The sequence below is a fragment of the Trifolium pratense genome, linkage group LG2 (genome assembly GCF_020283565.1).
Source record: "Trifolium pratense cultivar HEN17-A07 linkage group LG2, ARS_RC_1.1, whole genome shotgun sequence".
NCBI classification, from domain to species: Eukaryota; Viridiplantae; Streptophyta; class Magnoliopsida; order Fabales; family Fabaceae; genus Trifolium; species Trifolium pratense.
In genome coordinates this window covers 31984853-32006727 of record NC_060060.1, presented here as the reverse complement: position 1 = coordinate 32006727, position 21875 = coordinate 31984853, and the positions used below count along the sequence as shown (strand labels likewise).

The 21875-nt window shown below is 34.0% G+C and overlaps 5 protein-coding genes across 5 annotated transcripts; 3 read left to right on the top strand and 2 right to left on the bottom strand.

The window, feature by feature from the left end:
- The first annotated feature begins 1679 nt into the window (after window positions 1-1679).
- Window positions 1680-3175, top strand: LOC123910485 (glyoxylase I 4-like). Its single transcript, XM_045961599.1, has 3 exons — window positions 1680-2016; window positions 2452-2759; window positions 2849-3175. Exons 1-3 carry the CDS (start codon window positions 1802-1804, stop codon window positions 2929-2931), a joined length of 606 nt encoding a protein of 201 aa, XP_045817555.1. The 5' UTR covers window positions 1680-1801; the 3' UTR covers window positions 2932-3175.
- Window positions 3176-4761: 1586 nt separating this feature from the next.
- Window positions 4762-7772, bottom strand: LOC123910484 (uncharacterized protein At5g49945-like). The gene is made up of 3 exons (XM_045961598.1): window positions 6721-7772; window positions 5540-5743; window positions 4762-5433 (listed from the first exon to the last, which is right to left on the bottom strand). Exons 1-3 carry the CDS (start codon window positions 7678-7680, stop codon window positions 5203-5205), a joined length of 1395 nt encoding a protein of 464 aa, XP_045817554.1. The 5' UTR covers window positions 7681-7772; the 3' UTR covers window positions 4762-5202.
- A 1572-nt stretch (window positions 7773-9344) lies between these two features.
- LOC123904561 (WEB family protein At1g75720-like) lies at window positions 9345-10142 on the top strand. The gene is made up of 2 exons (XM_045954210.1): window positions 9345-9563; window positions 9708-10142. Exons 1-2 carry the CDS (start codon window positions 9345-9347, stop codon window positions 10140-10142), a joined length of 654 nt encoding a protein of 217 aa, XP_045810166.1.
- A 1085-nt stretch (window positions 10143-11227) lies between these two features.
- LOC123910483 (nifU-like protein 2, chloroplastic) lies at window positions 11228-13437 on the top strand. The gene is made up of 4 exons (XM_045961597.1): window positions 11228-11493; window positions 11581-11680; window positions 11781-12091; window positions 13093-13437. Exons 1-4 carry the CDS (start codon window positions 11392-11394, stop codon window positions 13279-13281), a joined length of 702 nt encoding a protein of 233 aa, XP_045817553.1. The 5' UTR covers window positions 11228-11391; the 3' UTR covers window positions 13282-13437.
- Window positions 13438-15216: 1779 nt separating this feature from the next.
- LOC123910482 (ribosome biogenesis protein BOP1 homolog) lies at window positions 15217-21875 on the bottom strand. Its single transcript, XM_045961596.1, has 18 exons — window positions 21630-21875; window positions 21396-21533; window positions 21215-21304; window positions 20962-21116; window positions 20493-20610; window positions 20107-20208; window positions 19815-19971; window positions 19613-19721; window positions 19434-19536; window positions 19136-19286; window positions 18921-19053; window positions 18690-18796; window positions 18362-18432; window positions 18210-18270; window positions 17498-17725; window positions 17310-17394; window positions 16219-16397; window positions 15217-15600 (listed from the first exon to the last, which is right to left on the bottom strand). The coding sequence occupies exons 1-18, from the start codon at window positions 21732-21734 to the stop codon at window positions 15512-15514; spliced, it is 2181 nt and encodes a 726-aa protein (XP_045817552.1). The 5' UTR covers window positions 21735-21875; the 3' UTR covers window positions 15217-15511.

The following is a 21875-nucleotide window of genomic DNA, read 5'->3' as shown; positions in this document are numbered from 1 at the left end:
TCAATTTCACATAATCCAAATCCGTGAATGTGTGATCATTAGGAAGCATGCATTAAGATATATACAGATCACTTCAACAAACCACACAAATAATCATATTATTACTTTATCTTTCCTTTCATTCATTTATTTATGATTATAGTTTTGGTCCCCAGTGACATACTACAATTTTCATTCCAGCTAACTAGGGTCCAAACGAAATTAATTTTGAAATTTAATTTGCAATGAATAAACAAATCTATGTTTTTTTTTTTATCAGAAAAAAATCTATGTATGAATGAATGAATAACAAAGTGGAAGTTTGTTGTTCAAAATCAGTGATATGGGTTCAAATAATCAATCTAGCTGGACCCAACCAATCTCTGATTTCTGATTATTTATTTTTTTTTGTCCCACATGGCTTCTTGTTCATCACCATCACTACACCAAGTCTTTTCAATGGCACAATCATTTTAAAGAAAACAAAACACCCAATGTCTCTCATTTGGAAATAGAATATTGCATGTTGTAAATGTGTTAACGCAATTACAGTATCAGTCGTCCGATTTTAGTAAACGGTCCATAATATTTTAAAGCATGTGTACTGTAAGCTGTCTGATGCAAAATCAATGAATATGAACAGTTACTGCGTGCTACTGTGTTGTTTTTTCATGGCAGGAAATCTTGGTCCCTCTCATTTTTCATCCTTTTTCCTTACCCATAATTCATCAAAATTATGTACTATCACAAAGGCTTACTTATGGATGTCTAACGGGGCGGAAAATTAGTGGAAAGTATTTTACTATACAATTCTCCACTATTTAAAATAAATGTATGCATATAATGTGTGAACATATAAATAAATATAACATACAAGGTGTGATTGATTCGTAAAGCAGTAAATACTAAACATAAAGTACAGGATAACACAAGATAGTATAGAACATAATAAAATTGAACCGGAGAGAGATAGATATATAATATTTTTTATATTTGAAAATAAAATACGTATTTTTTAACCCACAAAAGTTGTAAAATAACCATCAAAATGAATTTTGTCAACAAAAAAAACTATCGAAATGAATAAATTGTTTTTTATCCTCTTTTTTTGATGAATCTTATACCCAATACATATATAGTGTGTCTCTAGATCCATTTAGATGAAATATCAAACAAATTCTATTATTTCACCAAGATTGAAAAAATTCCAAAATTCATAGTGTAAAACCCACAAAAATTATAAAAAAAAAAACTATCAAAAATGAATAAATTATTTTTTGACCCCCTTTTTTTTTTAAGAATCTTCTATCCAAATATATATAGTGTATCTGTGGATACATTTAGGTAAGTGTTAGAAGTCTCACATTGGCTAGAGATATGACAAATATAGTCTTTATAAGTGTAGCGTAAACCTAAACTCTCAAGTTAACTTTTGTGATTGAGTATAGGCCTCACAAATTCTAATAGTGAGATATCAAACAAATCCAATTGTTTCACCAAAATTGGACAAATCCCAATATTCAGAAAAAGAAAATAATTATACAACATGTCCCACGTTTTTTATGAAATGAAATATGTAGGCCCAATATACAACTACAGAAGACAGAAAATTGATGATGTAGTGTACATGACGACGTATGAACAGATAAGGACTAATTCCATTTTACATTTATCTGTGAATTAAGCTTACAAAAACAACATACTTTCAACACTCTAGAACATAACTTGTACCTTTATATAACCTCACTTTGGTGTTGCTTCTACTGCAGCATAATTACACACACAAATATTAGTGTATAAGATTTTACATTGAAATTTTGAGATGGGGAATGTAGGAGAGATAGTGAATGTGGAAGCAGAGTCATTGGCATTGAATTCAACTTCAGCTTCATCACAAGTAATGCCTCTACCTCTACTTTCACTGAATCATGTCTCTTTTGTATGTAGAAGTGTACAAGAGTCTGTCAAATTCTATGAGAATGTCCTCGGATTTGTGCTTATTAAAAGGCCATCTTCTTTCAAATTTGAAGGGGCTTGGTAAGTTGCTGTGATAATATAAGCGTTTGTTTATGTATAAGCTGTTTTTATGATAAAAGATAACATAAAGTCAACTTGCTTTTATATTGGTGCACTTGTAATGAGATGAACTATTGAACCCACTTGGGGTTGGTCGAGTGGTGTTGGCTTAGGCCCTTGGAGTATGCTCCTCTCAAGGTCTCAGGTTCGATTCTCACTGGTGCCAATTTCGGTGGGCTAAGTCCATACAGAGCAAAAAAAACTCTGGCTTTAAATGGGGCCCCCGCAAGTTGGCGGTGGGATTGGTCCCCTTGGATTAGTCGGTCCTAAGGCCGGATACCAAGTTTTCAAAAAAAACAAAATGAGATGAACTATTGTTGTGCTTATTGGTACATTTTATATTTTCTAGCTTTAGCAACTAAGGTAAGCTTTTTTGGTTAATATATGCATATATAGGTTATTCAATTATGGCATTGGCATTCACCTTCTAGAGTCAGATAAAGTTGCAGCAAAAAGAGGAGAAATAAACCCCAAAGAAAATCACATATCTTTTCAGTCCTCAGACATGAAACTTATAATGAAGAATCTTGATGCAATGAAAATTGAGTATGTGACAGCAGTTGTGGAGGATGGTGGAATTCAGGTTGATCAACTATTCTTTCATGATCCAGATGGATATATGATTGAAATATGCAATTGCCAAAATCTCCCTGTGCTTCCTATTTCCACCTGCCCTCTCAAAAATCAACCACCACCATTTTATGGTATGTTTATTGTTTCCTATAAATGAAAATAGATACACTTGCATGTTTATTGAGTTGTTTTCCAATAATGGATTATTTGAGTTTTGCAGGAAAAGGAAAGAACTGCTCTGCTGAAGATGCTTTGTTGATGATGGAGAATTTGGTGATAGATTTGTTAAGGATCTCAATATGAGGATTTTCTTGGGATGGCTCAATCATTTTGTACTATAAAATTTGTGTGAAAGCATTTTTTTTCCAAAGAGGGAATAATAGAAAGAAAGTACAAGAGTCAAATGTTATAAGCAATAAAGCAAAAAAATTGCTAGAAATTACCTATGAAGCACGGCGTGTTGCGGTGACCAACACATATAATTAGTTAATTACAATGAATCATGTCATTTTTTCAAATTATTATTGGTGTCGACATTTGTATTGCATCCGCGACTGTGTCTGTGCTCCGTAGGAAATTACTACAATTATATGCTCTCTTCCAATATTATTCAATAGCAAGCTTTATTTTCCATTTAGTGATCCTCTTCTGATATGTTTTTTACACATGACAACATCAACGCTCTGAGCATGTTTTTTTCTCAAATTCACATGACAACAACATCGATTTTGTGCATGACAGCAGCCATTTTGGAACCACAAAATTGTTTCCAAATATGGCATTTTGGCATATGACAGCTGTTATATAAACCAGTTAATTTTGGGACAAACAAATGAAAGTTTTTACAAAATACACTAGTATTAGTCATTTTGATGAATTTAAAACTAGAAATATATTTTTTTTCAAACTATATAACCCATTAAAGGAATGTGTATTATATTTATAAGTCCTCCAAAATTTCTAAAGTCGTGGTAACTATATATACCAGTAGCTAAATCTAAACCAGTAAGCATATATATACCGGTAAGTATGACAATGTGAAAGGCAACTCCGCAAGAATGACAGACAACATGAATGGAGAGAACCATAAAAACTAGCAATTTCAAGATCGATAACGAGTGATGACAACAACAACAAGTGACAACTGACGAAGATGATGGGTGATCAAGAAGAGAATGTATCACAAGAATGACATGGATTGAGAGCCATTTTTGTTTAGTTTTGGGTGTGTTATTATGAAAGGAAATGGTTTCAAAAGACCAAAGTACATTCTTTTCTAATGGCAATTTGACAGAATGTAACAGGAAGGGTAGGGAGCCTTTTGATACTTGGTAAAATAAAGGGGAGGTCTTTATTTAATCAAATACTTTTATATCAAAGGTAACCATTAAAAGTGGACTCTAATCATAAAGGGGTTCAAATCATATGTACCAAGTCAAAGAACAAAACAAATAAAATTTATAAACACTGCCCTAATCACTTGGATTCAACTCTATATAAATATATTCGTAAAAAAAAAAAAAACTATATATAAATATAAAACACAACCATATATAAATAATCAAAACATAAAGTTATTATTTTGGTGTTCATAAAAAAAGTGTCATAATTTGGTAAAAAGTGCCTTTGCACAAAAAAAAAAAAAAGGTAAAAGCATATGTAAAGGGCAATTTTGACATGTATTGACTGGAAGTACATTTCCAAAAGATGTGTTTTTTAAGAATTTGTGAGGGTTTAAAAAGCTGCCCTTTTGATGACAGGTTGACACCCTCAAACAACTCTCAACAGATTTGACAATGTAACAAGAATTTGCACATGAAAATCAACCAGTAACACATTGTACAGAATTGAACATCATATAATGTAACAGGGGATAGTCAAAACTGAATTGAATTTGTTCTTTTCATGTGTAAGTAATCAAAGAAATAAATCAAAGGACTTGAAGAAGTTTGGTTTCAATTTTTTTTTTTTCAGTGTGTTTTGTTTTCTTTTTAAAAAATCTGTTTTTCTTAACAAGATTCAGATTCTTTAAATCTATTTATAATAAAGCTTCTGTAATCAACATCATCAATTACGTTGATGCTTTAACTTGACTTTGGCCTCTCCAAATATGAAATAATTAGGAAGATAGCATTGAAAGAAACAGCATTGTTTTCTTCTAGTAAACTACTGTGATTAATACAGAAATGCACCACTTATCATAGCTTGCTAGGGCAAAAGCAAGTGATTTTTTTTTTTTTTTGAGAAGTTCATTAGGCATTAGTCACTGCCTACACTTTCAGCATCTTGACAAAGAAAATGGGAAAAAAGAACAGTCAACTAGAAACTAAAGTTATCAGGAGCTTATGAATATTTCTAAGATCCCAATTTTGGTACATTCAAAATCCACCAAAATGTGGTCACGTCTATCTAGCTAACTTGGGAGGAAATGAAAACTAACAAAGTACATTGCCATAATTCTATAAAAGGCAAGGACCCAAGTACAACGTACGCTGGGTGGGGATAGCCTTCAATTCTACTCGCAAATCATCAAGAATTAGGCAGCCTTCAATTATACTCACAAATCATCAAGAATTAGGCACCACGGGACATTTTCATCTTTGGCATCGCCTTTTTCATTTGGCGAGCACGTTCTTTAGCTTCTTTCTTTCGAATGGCTTCTGCACCGAGCTTGGCCTCAGCCTCCTCCATCAGCTTTTTCCTCTCTGCCTTTCTTCTTTGCATGGCCTCTTGTTGGATATTTCGAAGTTCTTTCTGTACCTCTTGAGCAACCTTTTGTCGTGCAGCCTCTGTCTTGGACCGAGCCTGGATTATATATTGTGCATATGAGTCAGTGAAGGACCAAGCATAAGATGTTCATAAATTATAAGCCAAGCATACATTGGTAATACAATAGACCAATTTCACCCACCTGAGAACTCAATTTATATCTTCCAATCAAGTCAATATAATATGGAACAAGAGCCACAAGTCGAGTCATATCAGCCATGTTTTTAGCAGCTGGAAGAACAAACTTGAACAGCAATACTTTCTTGTGTATGCCAGGGTGATTGTCAGAGAAATGCACTGAAATTAATCCTTTTCCATATTTCTCAAAAGATTTGTCACCAAAAACCTACAGTATACGAATAAATAGCTGATTTTGAGTCCAAGAACAAAATAAGAACTATGCAGAATGAAGCCGGCCTTAGTGAAATACTATAGTTATTAACAAATTGAAACATTTATGCATGACTAGTTCACAGATCTAACATAAAGAGAATATGTAACAAACATAACTACCATAAAAATGAAAAACGAGAACAGCGAAGTAGGATACCAAAGTTATAATGTTCTATAAAAGAAACAACCACTTAAAGGGAATATCAAGAAGAGCTTATTTGAACTTGTCTTGATAAACACTTCTGTAAGTGTTTTGGAGAATCTAGAAGGACGGTCGATGTTCTGTCCATTATAAGCTCCCTCCCTATGATAGCTTATAGAAACAGTTTGTGGAACTTACCCTTATCCCCTCTTCGATTTCCATTCACCACAAATTCTAATTTTACAACAAAAAGAAATGTTGGGACATAAAATAGCTTTTCAGTCTGCATATTCACCTTAGAACTCAAGCACTTATGACATAAGTTCTAACAAAATAAGAGCTTACTAAATACAGTAAGTGCTTAATACAAATGTTTTCCCATCATTCCCAAAATGTTGGACATGATTATTCATACCATAATATTCCTCTTAAAATAGTTGGATACATAATTATTATCCTCATGATCATTAATTCACTATAATTGGTACTAGTATGACAGACTAAGTAGTAGTGTCTTAACAATGTCATCTAAACAAGTAACACAAGTGACCAAAAAATATGCAAAGATAACTACTAGTATGTTGGAAAAACCTATATAACCTTAAAAGCTAAAACTCAGAGCTTCTTCTTGGCCTATAAGATATCAACATTCAACAGTCAGAAAACAGATAGATTCATTAAATTCCCTTTCTTTTCATCTCTCTTGGCATTAATAATCAGGTCATGAATAAAACATAAAAAAATGAAAATGATGAATTGAAAAGCAAAGATCAGAATGGAAAGTGAACCTGTTCAATGAGAGCATCAGTGATCAAATCAGAAGCAACTTCCCTAGACTCAGAAATAACTGCAAGATCATCAGAAACCCATTTCCTTGAAGTAGGAGGAGACATAATAGTAGCAAACCTCTGCAAATCCCTTAAATCCTTATGCATAGCTTTAGCAGCCTTCTTCTTAGCCATAGCAAAAACCACATGATCCATAGCATCATCATTCATGTAAACCTCAAAAGTAATCTCATCCTTACAAGGAACCACCATATTGTAAATCCTAGCAATAAGATCATGCCTACTCTTCAACTCCAAAGTTGCCAACAACCCTTGACAATACCTTCTACCACTAGCATAAAACTTGAAGGTTGTTTGTCCTTCTTTCAACAACAAAGGAGTATCATCACCGCCATCACCGATCCCTAAAAGACTGAAATTTTTCTCAAAAATTGAATCTTTAGCAGCAAATTGTGAAGCCCATGAAAGTGCTATGTTCTCGTTTTCCTTCTTACCAGTGAAGTAATTGATTGCAAACATAATCAAAAAACTTCCACAGAGGATCTCGACGGTGAAGGAACGTGGTTGAGGCTTAACGTTTTGATCTTGAGAAGAAGTGGTGTTTGTGTTATCGGTGGATTTGGGATCGGTGATTGGAACGTGTAAGTCAGGGTGTTGTTCATCAGTGGGAAGACCTTCGAATTCATCGTCGTCCCAGAAATCGAAGGTGGTGGGTGTGGGAGGTGTGGATTTGGGAAGATCGGAGGGTGGAGAAGGAGTAGGGTTTGGATTGGGATCGGTGGAAAGTGATTGAGATGGTGGTGATCGGAGAGAAGCTGGATCGATAGATGCTTCTTCGAATTCGGCATCATCGTCTTCGGCGTCGAAGCCTTCGAAGTGAGAATCGGATTGAACAAGAGTAGAGAAGAAGAAGAAGATGCATATTATCAAGAAGATGAAGAATAGTTTTGGAATTGCCATAGCTGCAATTTCCAATTGAGACTCAAAGAAATGTGTTAGTTCTTGTGTGTGTGTGTGTGTGAAATGAGACCTATTATTCCAAAGATCCAAAGATAATAATGATTATCTATGCAAAAAAACTCATTAAATCAAAACTAATTTTGTCATTCAAAATGGTTTTTCCTAGTTAAATAAAATTTTAAAATTAATTATGAATTTTATTTTATTATAAAAAAGTGAATTTTATTTTCTTTTAATAGATTGGTCCACAATTACAACAAACTTTCTTTAAGCCAAACTCTTTAATTTTGTGAATCTTCATTAAGAATTAGGTGTTATGAATCTACGTGTAAAACGTTGAATCACCTGATAAGATACGAAATAGTTCTATTTTTGAATATAATGGATGATAGTAAATTTGTTAAATAGGGATGACACGTGTTTTTTAAGTTGCATGACGGTTATTGTGTGATTAAACTTTGTGAGGACAAAATATTAAACTGTAGTTGTTTGATTAGATCATCTCTAATGAATGATGCATCGCTAATTAAAATGATATATATGTTATATTTGTTAAAAATTATGTGTTATTGGAGTGATTAATGTATAATTTTGATGTTATTTGGTGTGTTTAATACTTTAATTTATGGAATTCGTGTTAACTATGTAACACCATCTTAAACACTTTGGAGACTAAGTTTAAATTTTAGAAATTGGGTCTTAATAAAAAGAAAATGCAATTTTAATAATTCACAATTAGTTTTTAAATACTACAGTACATACTTTTACTAAATAAAGTACCAAAAAAGTCTGTCAAAAAAAAGTACCAAAAAAGTAAGAAATTGATGTGGGATAGAAGTGATGTCATCTGTTTATAAGACTAAATCTAGAAGAAAAATCTGGCATGGAATTACAGTGCTTGGGAATGGACAACTAATTAACTTTTAGACAGATTATTGGATTCCAAATTCAACTCCTCTGTAGTATCTTGATTATATGACTGATTGATCATGGGGATTGAAAATTAAGTGTAGGAATTGTGCCACCTTATTCCCCTTACATTACAAACTAGAATTAATTAAGTGACAATGTGGCAGATTGTTTGGCATGGAAACCTTCTAATCATTTAGCCTTCAATTTAGCTTATGCTTATGAGGCAATTACTTCAAAGATATAAGGTCCATCTCTTTAAGAAACTTGTCCTTGCTTGAGTCACAAATGATGGAAGCCATCTCATATCAATTTCAGTTATGCAATTACCAAATAGAACATCATGATGTGCTTAGTGGTTGTGACAAAATCAAGGAAGTTTGGTGCAAATTATTAGGTTCCTCTAATCCATCTCATTCTCACACAAACCTTTTTGTTTTTAACAAATAAAATGAAAACCTTAAACATGTTTGTCACTTGATTTAACCATTAGCTAGAAGGTCTTCTTCATGAACACCAACACAATCCCATTTTTTTGTGTGTCTTAGCCTTCAAATAACAACCTACCATATTTCTTACTTTATCCCTATTCTATATATATATATATACCTATTGCTAGCTATATGAACTGATCTGAAGTAGAAGCAAAGAAACCAACAATTAAAACACCAACCAACCCTTCACCTCAAACAAATACTAGTAGTATACTCATAATAATTCTCATATCCTTCAACAAATAAATCAAAACAAAAACAATGGAGCCCGAACCTATCATCTCGGAGAGCCCTACGGTTGATTATAGCTCCACCGTGGACACATCTCGTCCTTTCAGCTCCGTGAAAGAAGCAGTAGCTATCTTCGGAGAACGCCTTCTTGTTGGAGAAATATACTCTCCATCTCCAAAACCATTCTCTTTCTCAGAAACTACTACTAGTACTGCGTCTGCTACTACCGCACCTTATTATTCTCCTTCGGTAACTATTAAGCGAGAACCATCATGGAGATCAATGCCATCATCACCATCACCATTTAGTCCCATCAAATCACCATCATCATCATCATTTAAAGAAGAAGAAAACAACAACAATAATACTAATAGCCTTTTTGATACAGTAAAGAAGCTAGAGGTGGAGCTTGAGAAAACGAAAACAGAATTGAAGATGTTGAAGGAAAGAGGGAGTGAAACAGAGGTAGCATTGGCAACATTGAATGCTGAGCTTCACAAGAACATGTCCAAATTGGCTCAAGCTGAAGCTGCTGCAGCTGGAAAAGCAGCTGCAAAAACTGTGAGGTTTGAGAACATTGTTGAGAGACAAAACATTCATAATAATATTAAGGAAGGTGAAAAAAAGATGAGGAATTCACAAACACTGTCTGAGATGATTAATCTTGGAGAAAATGATCATCTTTTTGGAGGAGGGAAAAAGAGGTTTAATAATAAGAGCACTAAGCAGAAGCCTATTATTCCTCTTCTTGGTGATTTGTTTTTCAAAAGAAAGAATTCTTCTTCTACTAATCACCATAATAATCCTCTTTATGCTTCTCCTTTTTAATGTATGTGTTGTTGTTTTTTTTTTTTAATTCATTCATGTGTGTGATTGGGATTATTAATTAATTGGACAGTTAGAGGTCCAAGGTTGAAATTTGTATCATTAATTTCTGGGATGTGTGTCTTTTTTTTTTTTTGAATTTTTCTGTAAAAGTTAATGTTTGTATGATTCTGTATCCTCCATGTCAAATTAAGAACAAGGATCTTCCAATCTGCCACCCATTGGAACTTGCAAATATTTCTACGGAGGAAACAAACTAGAATAATCAGTTTAAATAAACAAATTGTTTTATGTTGTTTTCAATATGTGTATCCAAATTAAATCTATTATTATTATTTAATTTTTAGTTTGACAAAAAATGATGAAAATTACTTTTGTTACCCTGCTGTTTACTCGCGTGCCCTACGCATTTTCCATTTTACTTTTCTGCTACTTAAGTAGTGGACGTTATAAAAATGAGAAATTTTGATGAAAAAACAGTCTACCAAGATTTTTACCAGTTCTCTACTTAAATAGTGGACAGAATCCTCTACTTAAGAAGCGGACGTTATAAAAATGTGAAATTTGAGGGAAGAAACACAATGGTTCACTCCTTGTACCGCTCTTGGTCGTCTTGGATCACTCGTTCCCTATGTCGATATACATGATCTGCAACTCTTTAGTAAAAGACGTGCTTTCAACATGGAATCCTCATACTCAGAGTCTCTACACTCAGCTACCCCCGCTAGTTTCTGATGTCATTAACAACACTAACTTCAAGTTCAATGATTCCATCGAGGACACCTTCATTTGGACAAACAACAAAAACGGCATGTACATGACTAAATGTGACTATAATTGGTTACTCTCCCTAAAGGATCTGGTAATAAATCACAACCTTTCACACTCTTGATCTTGGATATGGAAACCCTAGTATGAAAATTTCTTATTTTTAAAATCCGCTACTTAAGTAACTAACAGATGTTATATATGATTATGTATTTGAAGTTGGGGGTGTAAAGTGATATTAAAAAAAGGTTGGGCTTAAAGAAGAGGCCCAAAACGAAGGAAGCAGAGGGAGAAACGGAAGTTACTGCGAATTGAGATTAACTAACAACAACAACAACGAACGATGATGGTGTGAGCGAGTGAGTTTGGGTGGTGAGAACGAAAAAGGAAAAGACAAAGCAAACAAAAACACAAACTTTGTTGAATCTGTGATTGAGTTAGGTCAAACAAAACAATTATTTTGATTTTCTCCAGAAAGAAAGCGATGCAAGGTGTGGTGCTGCTCAACGCACAATCTTACTACTGCAGAGGCACCGCCCTTCAACCTTCTTCTTCTTCTTCCTCTTCCTCCGCCGCCACCAAAAAGGTTATCTTCTTCTTCTTTGCTCTTTCTTCAATAATAATCATAATAATATCACACCAAAAAGGTTCTAATATTGTTTCCTCGTTTCAGGATACAAAAAGGTTTTTCGGTACCCATCTTCTTCCTCTTAAGAAGAGGACAAATAACAATAATCTTTGGTTTCATTCACCGCACTCTACACCTCCATTTGGTTAGTTAGTTCCCTCCCTCTTCAATATTCAAACCTTAATTCTTCCATTTCAAAAATTGTTTGTTAATTACCTTCTACTACCATTATTATGTTTTTACAGTTATAAAGGCCGTTGCAACTCCAAATCCAGCTGTAGAATTACCATTAACTGCTGAAAATGTAGAAACTGTGTTGGATGAAATTCGACCCTATCTCATTTCAGACGGTGGAAATGTCGCACTGCATGAAATCGATGGCAATGTTGTACGCTTGAAGTTACAGGGTGCTTGTGGATCTTGTCCCAGTTCTGTTATGACAATGAAAATGGGCATTGAACGTCGATTAATGGAAAAGATCCCTGAAATAGTCGCAGTCGAACCCATAGCTGATGAAGAAACCGGTCTTGAGCTAAATGATGAAAATATAGAGAAGGTTAGTTAGTTAGTTAGTTATGTATAACATTATGATTATGCATATGCTAAACTGCTTATTCTGCATGTTTTCGCTTTCTGGAATGGCTACACATATGCATAGGCTTTGGGAGGGAAACAAAACAATACATTATCAAGTCAATCATAATATTGCCAGATATTTCTTTTTACAACTTAATAAGGGTATATATACAAAACACCTCTTGAAACAAGGTATTTTTAAAACCCAAAAGTAATTTTTAAAAACTAATATCAAACAACAAAGATGATCTGATGATTGACTTCAAATGTATAAAGAGTTGATGAATGATAACTGGTGCTAAGTGGTCTAATTAATCATAGAAGACAGATTATTTGTGAAATTCAAACCATTCTATTTACTATATAGTTTTATGACACAATCAAGACAAGTCATTTGTCAGGGTACAGTTAATCATTATAAAATTTCTTAAAAGTACTATTTTGTAATATATAAGTTTACTACAAATTTACGTTCATATTTCCATTAAAGTAGTCAGTTTTATGCAATAGAAAGTAAATCTCTAGCCTTTCACTTTGTGCTGTTACTCAAATCTTTACACTATTTACACGGTGGAATGGGATTTCAGATTGAGTACTAGCTATCACTATGTAGCTTAAACCTCAATATCAAGCCTTGTGTTTCAGTTAAAGAAAGACGCTTTGTCAATGTTCTGCATTTTGCTGTATGTATAGGATTATGGTTGTTGAGTCTGGTCTAAAAGATCAAAATAAGCTTAATATTGACACAAGAAATGGGACAAAGATGGAGTCTTTCTTCTCGGTTTTTTGGTTCAAGAGATGGAGTCTTTCTATTCTGTCTTTTCAAATCATTATTATATCAAGATTAACATCGTTCTAAGCTAGTTTAATTACTTTTTCCATTGTGAAATGCAGTACCTGTTCACTTGTCTTAAAGAGTACATGTTTATGTATATTATATCTGAAACGTTTACAGAGTTTAATGCGTAGTAACTGTTTCAGGTTCTAGAGGAAATAAGGCCGTACCTGGTTGGGGCAGCTGGTGGATCTCTTGAATTGGTAGCTATTGAGGAGCCAATTGTAAAGGTCCGAATCACAGGTCCAGCTGCTGGTGTCATGACTGTGCGTGTTGCTGTTACACAAAAATTGCGAGAAAAAATACCTTCCATAGCAGCGGTTCAGCTGTTGTGATATTTTGGTACAAAACAAAGCGAGAAGATGAGTATATGCCAATCTTGTAATTTTTCATAAACACTAATGGAAATAAAGTATGACATGTGATGTATAGTAAATTCAATATTATAATGCTTTCACACAGTGGAAGAAGGCTTCCATTATTATTACTCAGTTATTACTGTTTATTGTTTGTATCTGTAGCTCAGTAATGTTAAAATCATGATGTTTTTAGAATGGCTACCTGTTTTACATTGCCGAATTTAAGGAAACTGGCATGTATGTTTGAATACCATAATTTTGCCACAAATGAAAGAAATTTAATGTGGCTAAACATCTACAAAATTGTATATGCAATGTTTAAATTGTATCGGGATAAGATTTGGAACTGATGCAGTGTTGAAACTATTTGTGGCAGTTTGTGAGGTTTGTGCTCTTCTCGTACGATGTTTGAAGGACAGGGTTGTTTGTATATTTGGAGCTTATGTTATACTTTGTGTTTAGGTAGATAGGAAATCATCAATTAGCTGGGAGGTAAGAGTAGAATTAGGCAATTTAACATGTAGGGACCCCAAGTTCTACTAGTGGTTGATTAATCTTACACTTAAAAAATCGGTGATTTTTGATAAATAGTACCAATTGAAGTTCAGATATTTTAGATTTATCAATAATAGGATAATCTAACTGTTGGTTGAGGATGCTTGTGTTGTTTATGCTCTCAGCTAGTATGCCTATTTTTATGTGTTAACATGCTAAATTGGTATGATATATATATGTTGTGGAGCTATAGCATGCTTGGTTGATGACATGCTCTACATCTGGGTGTTGCCATTGATGAAGTACTCGCATGATGATGTATGGCCGAGGATTGTTGACCTGGTGATATACAGTGTTATGGAATGTGTGTCTAATCTTATGAGGTGTTGATCACTCTTTGGTGGATAGATGGTTGATGTTGCGCTAGATTGGTTGTATGAATTATAGTATTGAACACATTGTGTTGAGATGGGTTGAATCAAGTTGTGGGACACAATTTAGTTGGCAGTGTAGAATGTAATGTTACCAGTTTGTTGCCAATGTGGGGCTGAGATTCCTGAGTCAGTAGATAGTGAGTTTAGTTGAGATGGATGCATATAATACTCCCACCGTCCCACAATGAGTGAGTCAGTTGACTGCATCACGCATGCCAATGCATAACTTTGACGATTAATATTTTTAATTGTATAATAGTAAAAATTATAAAAATATGATATTTTGAAAATACTCATCGGAATGAATCCAACATCTTATATGCCAATATTTGTTTTTATTTATTAGTAAAAAAATGGGGTCAAAATAATATATGTGAATAATGTATATAGTCAAAATGACTCACTCATTTTGAGACGGAGGGAGTAGCAATTAACATTTGCATTGTTATGATGAAAACATGTGAACTGTTGTCAAACGAGGTTAGTTTACTAAAATAGAAACAAGGGAAAAGCTAACATGTGTCTGGTTTAAGGGCACATGTTAGCATGACCCTAGAAACAATAGTGTGGTATATAAAAGAAGCTTATCAAAAAAAATATATTTTGATCTCATTTGTTATCTTCGTTTTCTCTATAATAAAAAAAAAATTATTGTGGTATGTCAAGAAATGTATAGTAGTGGACAGATGAGTATTTTTTATTTTTTTGGAACGGCAGACAGGTGGGTATGTTTGACTTAGCTTCATAAAAATATATCTTGCATACTATTAATGCAAGCACCATGCATCATAGACCTCTTTCATGACGAGAAATGAACGCAGCAATTATTATGGGAAAAAATGTGTTATGAAAGGAAAATGACCAATCACCGTACCAGAGAATGCAAAATTAGAGACAATGTACTATTGCAATTCATGTACACATCATTTTGTAACAACTATCATTTCCCAAAACGAAAACATCAATTGGATTTCTTATAATTGATTTCTAATAGATGTATATATATTAGATCTAAATTACGGTTCTATTTCAATCTTAATGAATTTTTGCTGAGTACAAACAAATTCTAAGAAATAAATATGATGTGTAGAAAACAAACTCTAGCAATTTCCCATAAACAACAAAATTATAGAGCCGGGAAACTTGCTAACCCCTTAACCTGGGATAGCAGTGGTTTCAGCTTTCTGTTTAACAATTGGTGAACAAAATTGGAGATAAGAGTTGCAAGCTTCTTAGATATCATCCGTCAATCATGCATGAATTTATCAGAACATTTTCTAGTAGTGACAATAAAGTTTAATCAACTTATCAGCACCAGCCGTAAATAACCAGGGTTGTCTGGGGTGAAATTTACAGTCCAATATTCCTGCAATGCAAATAAAATTAAGAGGTAAGATAAAAATGTCTTATTCAATTGTTAGAATGTAAGTAGTTATTTTCAATGCACTGTCAAAGCATAGCAAGATGTATAATGGAACATAAAATTGAAGAGGACAATACATGGCTGGTTGATGAAACATTTGTGGATCATGCGGGCAATGAAGACCATAAAGCAAGATTGAGTGAAGTATATTAATTAACATTATGCATTTTATTTTGGTGTTTTATGCATGTAGTCCAACCATCTGCAGATGACTTTTCCTTGGTTCCATAATTTGGATGTGCTAATGAATTATTTAACTATACAACAACCTCTAAGAACAGAAGCAGCAAGTTATACCAATATAAACTACTCCCAAATTTTGGTTCTTCATATCCTACTATCCAAAATTTATTTTGTTGTTAAAATACATATACTTATTTGTTTTTTATCAAAGGTAACTTGAACTAAATCTTGCACAAAATTGAATCTCAACATTTGTCAACACTCATCTCAAACCATGATACTGACTCTTAAATAGACTCTTCTAGAAGAGAAATACCAAATGACAATATGCCAACTCTTCTTTTGACTAGTTAATGATATCATAAACAGAAGTCTCACCTCTCCCATTTGAATTTGCATGGCCCCGTAGAATTTCCAAAGGAACAATAAGAGGATTTTGATTGAGATCAGAATAAACCATTCCGTGAAAAACATATGCAGTGCTGTCATCTGAACACGAAGCAAACAAGGGATATGAACGATGAAAGACTACGTTGTTGATATCTTTTGGATGACACCTGCAATGACATCAAATTATTACAAAAAAAATCTGTGGCATGACATCAAATTGCAAACAGTGATGTTTCTTATCTAAATTGTTACAAGACAAATAAACAGCTCAATATCTAGGTATTGGTGGAGTTTGCCAATAAGCTACAAGCAAATAAAAAGTGTTTCCCAGGAAATGGGCACACAGTCCAAGTCGCAATCAAAAAATTAATTAACGATATACAAATGAGTTTAGCAGACAACACTAATTACACCATAAATTAAAGGAAAAACAAATACAAAGTCACACTTAAGGCTTGCTAGGTTTATGTTTTCATTTGTATTTACTTCTAATTAAAAAATGTTACCGAATCACTAATCACATGGTAAAGTTGTATAATGAACCTTTTTATTATTCAAATAAGACTATTACTCAAATAAGGCAATTACTCAAATAAGGCTAAATACACCCTTCCCTAGACTCTGCAATCGCGAGAACTATAAAACAATTGGTTCCTCATACAGAATTTTGGTAACAGTTTCTTATACAGAATTTTGGAATTGGAAACAAAGCAAAATGTAACAGCTGTGTAGTTAAGGATAAAAATAGAAAATAAAACATAAATCAAACAAGAAAATAGACTTCTAAATGATAAAAATTATAGCCATGATTAAAATTAACAGAAAAGTTAACATTCATTAGCAAACGATAGCAATAAAAAGATCAAGCCTTATTATAGTCCAGCTTTTTCACAGGTCAATCTTTCAAGAAAATTGTGAAGGTTTATGCCTTAAAGAAAATTATTTTCTCCAAGCTTTCAAAGAGATCTCTTGCACATAGTGTATAACTTAATCTGCATTGGACTGCAGAAAACCACTATGGCAAAACAGAATGTCATGAGTTTTGAATTGCTTTCAATTAACTACAAGAAAAGACTTACTTAAGAGTTTTATATGGTTTAGCCGAAAGGTCCATGTCAAACCAACAAAGCTTCCCTTCTTTGCTCCCCACAATTAAATTATCACCTACATGGAATGTGTGTACAGACACAATTATGATGAATGATTTACTGCATTTATAACTAGAAGAAAACTGATAACTTAATTTCTTCATAACTAATAATGATACCTCCAGGATGGACTGCAATTGATGAGGCTTCTTTGAGACCGGTATAAAGCGTTTTTATGAGTTTTCTCTTCAATAAATCATACACACGAACAGTCTTTTTTGTACAAATAAAGAAGATGGAACGGGATGGATGGAATGTTGATCTAACAGCAAGTCCGTGTAACTTGAATGGAAGCTTTTGTGAAAGTTTCTTGGATAACTGGTGTATCAGAACTGATCTTGATTCGCGTAAAGAATATGTTAAAGAAATAATGAATCAATCCCGGGTTTAAAATTTTATACCTCATTAATTTTCCTTAAGATTAAAAAAATCAGCTAAAAGTTGGTAATTAAGAAGTGGTTTTCTATAAGGTCCGTGAATAAACTATTCACATACTAAACACAGACATTAATGGAAGCAGATCTTACATGTAGTGAGTGGAATTACATGATGACTAACAGCTCACGTCTAAATGGTTCTATTCATGGTCATTAAATATGTCAAAAGCCAGTGATGATTCAAGCTGTGTTGAAAGACATACAGACTACTACTAAGGTATGATGCAGCAACATACATGACTACATGTGCAATGATAGGTATGTGAGGATTTTATGAGCGTTATTGTTCACTTGTTGGAAAAATGTAACTATTATTACTAGCTAATAAATAAACAATAAAGAAGGTATGTATCAGACTATCAGCTAAAACTGACACAGCACTAAAAAAGGATATCTGCTGGCATCACTGTTGAAAAGTAGTCACCTTTCCTGTGCCATTCCACGCTAGTAACAGTCTGCATGAACACATCAACTAATGTTCAATATAAATACTCAAAATTCCAACCAACAAGCGAACCTTTACTAGAAATGGAGACGTGGAAATACCTTTAAATGCCTTAACCTTATACCGTCATGTTTATCGTCTTTGAGCCAGCTTACACTGGGTGCTTTCTTGCCTGCAAACACGAGTGTGGTTAGGAAATAACAAAATAAAGTAGCATGAAACATCAGACATCATAAGTATTGCTGCAAATATAAAGTCAATTGTCCTTCCGCAGCGGCCAGTTAGCTATAAATTCTGAGCTGACTTGCTTTTCTATAATTAAAAGTTTAGGTGGGGTCATATGCCAATGTGGGAGTTGATACCCCTTAGAACCTTATTTTGGATTGATGTTTAGATTAAAACCAAAGAAGTAACAACAACAACACTGACCAGTCTCCTCTGATGCTTTTGGTGAGTCAACCAAGAGAAGTTCCTTAATCCTTTGCTGTTCTTCTTCATCACCCAAGCCAGTGTTTAAAAGAAGTACATCTTGTCCCCTAAATGGAAGATTTAACATCGATTTATGTTCACAATCAAGTCATGTGTATATCAGAAAGGAAAATTTAAATATTATATATACAAAAAAATACATGATTTTATAATCAATGAAACCCGACTTACACAGACACGGCCAGAATATGAATATCAGGCAGAGGATTCCAAGTAACACAGTTTACAGCTTCACCAATCTCCCACCGTCTCAGACATCTGCCTGTTTCAACCTCCCAGACACGGACAGTTCCATCACTTGAACCTGCACAAAATCCAAATAAGTAAGGATACCGATCTCCACTGTTTAATTGGAGCCAAAATATTTGTTATCAACATCCATGTACCTGAAGCCATCCACTGTCCTGAAGCTTCAACTGAAATTGATGTAACTGCACCTTCGTGGCCTTTATATTCGATATAGCATGTTATGGGGTAAGGCTTAAGCTCCTTTTTATTTGGAAGCTTTGGCTTTAAAGATTCAGGATCAATATTAAGCTGGACATGGGAGAAAAACAAAATATAAATGAATTACACCAGCTACGGAACACACAAAATAGTAAGTAAAAAGTAGCAACAAATTAAAACACTTGACATGCAAAGAAAATACTAGTAAAGTAGTTATTTGATACGTTATTCACTTACACGTTTTCTTCGAACTCGAGGGCACAAGTACAAATCCAAACAGCGTTCGAAAGACTCCTTCATAGCATTCTCATAAGCAGGGATGCTTCTCATAGATGTAAACCTGGAGATTAAAATGTATTAGTTCAACTGCATAAAGAGAGACGTAGGCAAAAATATTTATACTCAAAGCACAGTACCTTTTTGGGATAAATTTAGGGCGGTCTTCTTCATACATCAATTGATACGAATTAATCTCTTCTTGGGTTGGAATGTACTCTAAAGGAGGATTATATGACTCATCATGGCCTGATAAGCAAAATGAAATTATTAACACCAAAAGCACCTCAAAAGAAAAACTAATATTATATTGAACTCCAAAATTCAAGTCCCATTTAATACCAGGAAGTTTCTGCTTTGGTGCAGGAACGTAAGCCAAATGATTTGCCTTTTCTGTCAAACCAGAATCATCTTCCCACAAGAGATATGCATCATCCTCCTCCTTTGGCTTGTCAAAAGTTATTGATCCATTGCGAATGGCTCTAACATATTGCACAACCTGTAGAGTCATGGAAGTAGATGATTGATAAGAGAAATCAATTTCCTTTATTTTTCTAACTTGCATAATCTCCCATCTAGTTGACTTATTTCACATTATGTACAAAATGTATGTAAATGAAGGAAGAATTGTTACCTTTTTAGCTTCCCACTTTGAAGGAATGAACCTTCGTTTGGGTTCAGGTGCGTTAGACAATGGATGCTTGGCACCATCCCATTTGAACCAATCAACATATGTCTGCACATTACGAAGGAGAAATGCATTTAAGGAATTATGGATGCTAATTTTGTTTCAATACTTGTATTAATCAGTGTTGTCGATGGCGGTCCATGGAGGAGAGCCGAAAATTAAAAACTCGCCATAACGGCCGTTTTGTGGTGCAGCTATAGTGGATTATGGCAGAAAAACCGCCATATCGACCGATTTTTATCATATCGGAGAGACCAAAATCCGCCATGACCGATTATCGATAACACTGAGATTAATAGTCTAAAAAAAATGAAATGAAAGTAAATACAGACCGGATATGGATCAAAGTCAGTATGTGGTGCCTGATTCTTCATTAGTTTGCGCACAATTTTTATTTCATCTTTTGTAAGCTCCACTACCTCGTCATTGTACTCATCATAGATCTTCCGCCTAAATGGTCAAGAATAAAAGCAAATCAATGATGTTTTCTACAAACACAGATGCAGCATCCTCCATCAATGGTTGTAAGTAATCCTCTTAACAACAAAAATAAACATGGATATCACCAAATGCTCTCAAAATCTATATAAAGTATAAACAATCTAAACAGACCAAACCCTACAACTCCAAATCTATGCATCCTATTAACAATCTACACACTTAAAAAGAAAAAGATACAAAGCATTCTTAGTCGAATTTTAGTCTTCAAAGGTTATATAAGACACACTTGTATGTAACTAACTTATACATGTTAACAAGTACAAACAGAATGCAATAATGAAAATCAAAATAGAGACTAACCAATTCTTAGAATCATCAACATTAGCAAGAAAAGAACCCAATTTGTCTTCCTTTTCTTTCTTCTTAATCTTCTTTCCCTTGATGTCATATCCGATATGGGGTTCATCCTCATACCACTTCAAAGGGACCTCTCCGATGGTATTTCGCGGAGCCACCTAAGAAAAAGGAACGACAACGTAATCAAACTCAGCTCTATATTAGAAATGGAAATCAATTACAACAAATAATTAGAATGATGAGATGATATAAACACCTCATCCTCAGATGAATCACTCTCATCTCCTCCTACTCCTTCCTGATGAATATCAGAGCCCTCACTTCCACCTTCTGATTTGACGTCGTCCTGCAATAATTCATTTTGAGCACATTATTAATTAATTAATAAAATAAGAACAAAAACACGTTTTGAGACAAAAGAAAGTGATGAAACTGACCTCGTCTTGAGATTCTGCGTCTTCTGAATCGCCGGAGTTATCCTGAGCAAGGGAACCATCTTCTAATTCAGATTTGGAATCGGAATCGGAATCAGATGAACCGGAAGAAGAGTCGCCGTCTTTATCTGCAGAAGAGTCCTACAATAACCAAGCAAGCAAGCTGCAGAATGAAACTAGTCTAGTCTAGTCTAGTATAATGAGTAAAAGTGAATGAAGAAAGTGAAGATGGAATACCTCGAAATCAGATTCGTCGGAATGTTGAGTGGAGTCAGAATCATCTGAATCTTCATTGTAATCGGATGGGATAGGTGCTTCCTTCTGGTTATCGAGCTCCACCATCGTCGTTGTCGCAAGGTTATAGTTGCTAGGTTTGTGAAGAATGAGCCGTTAGGGTTTTAAGTTAGCTGATTAGGGTTTAAGAATAAGAAGAAGAAGAAGATGCGATTGGAGGCCGGTATCAATACATCTTTTATTGTTGTT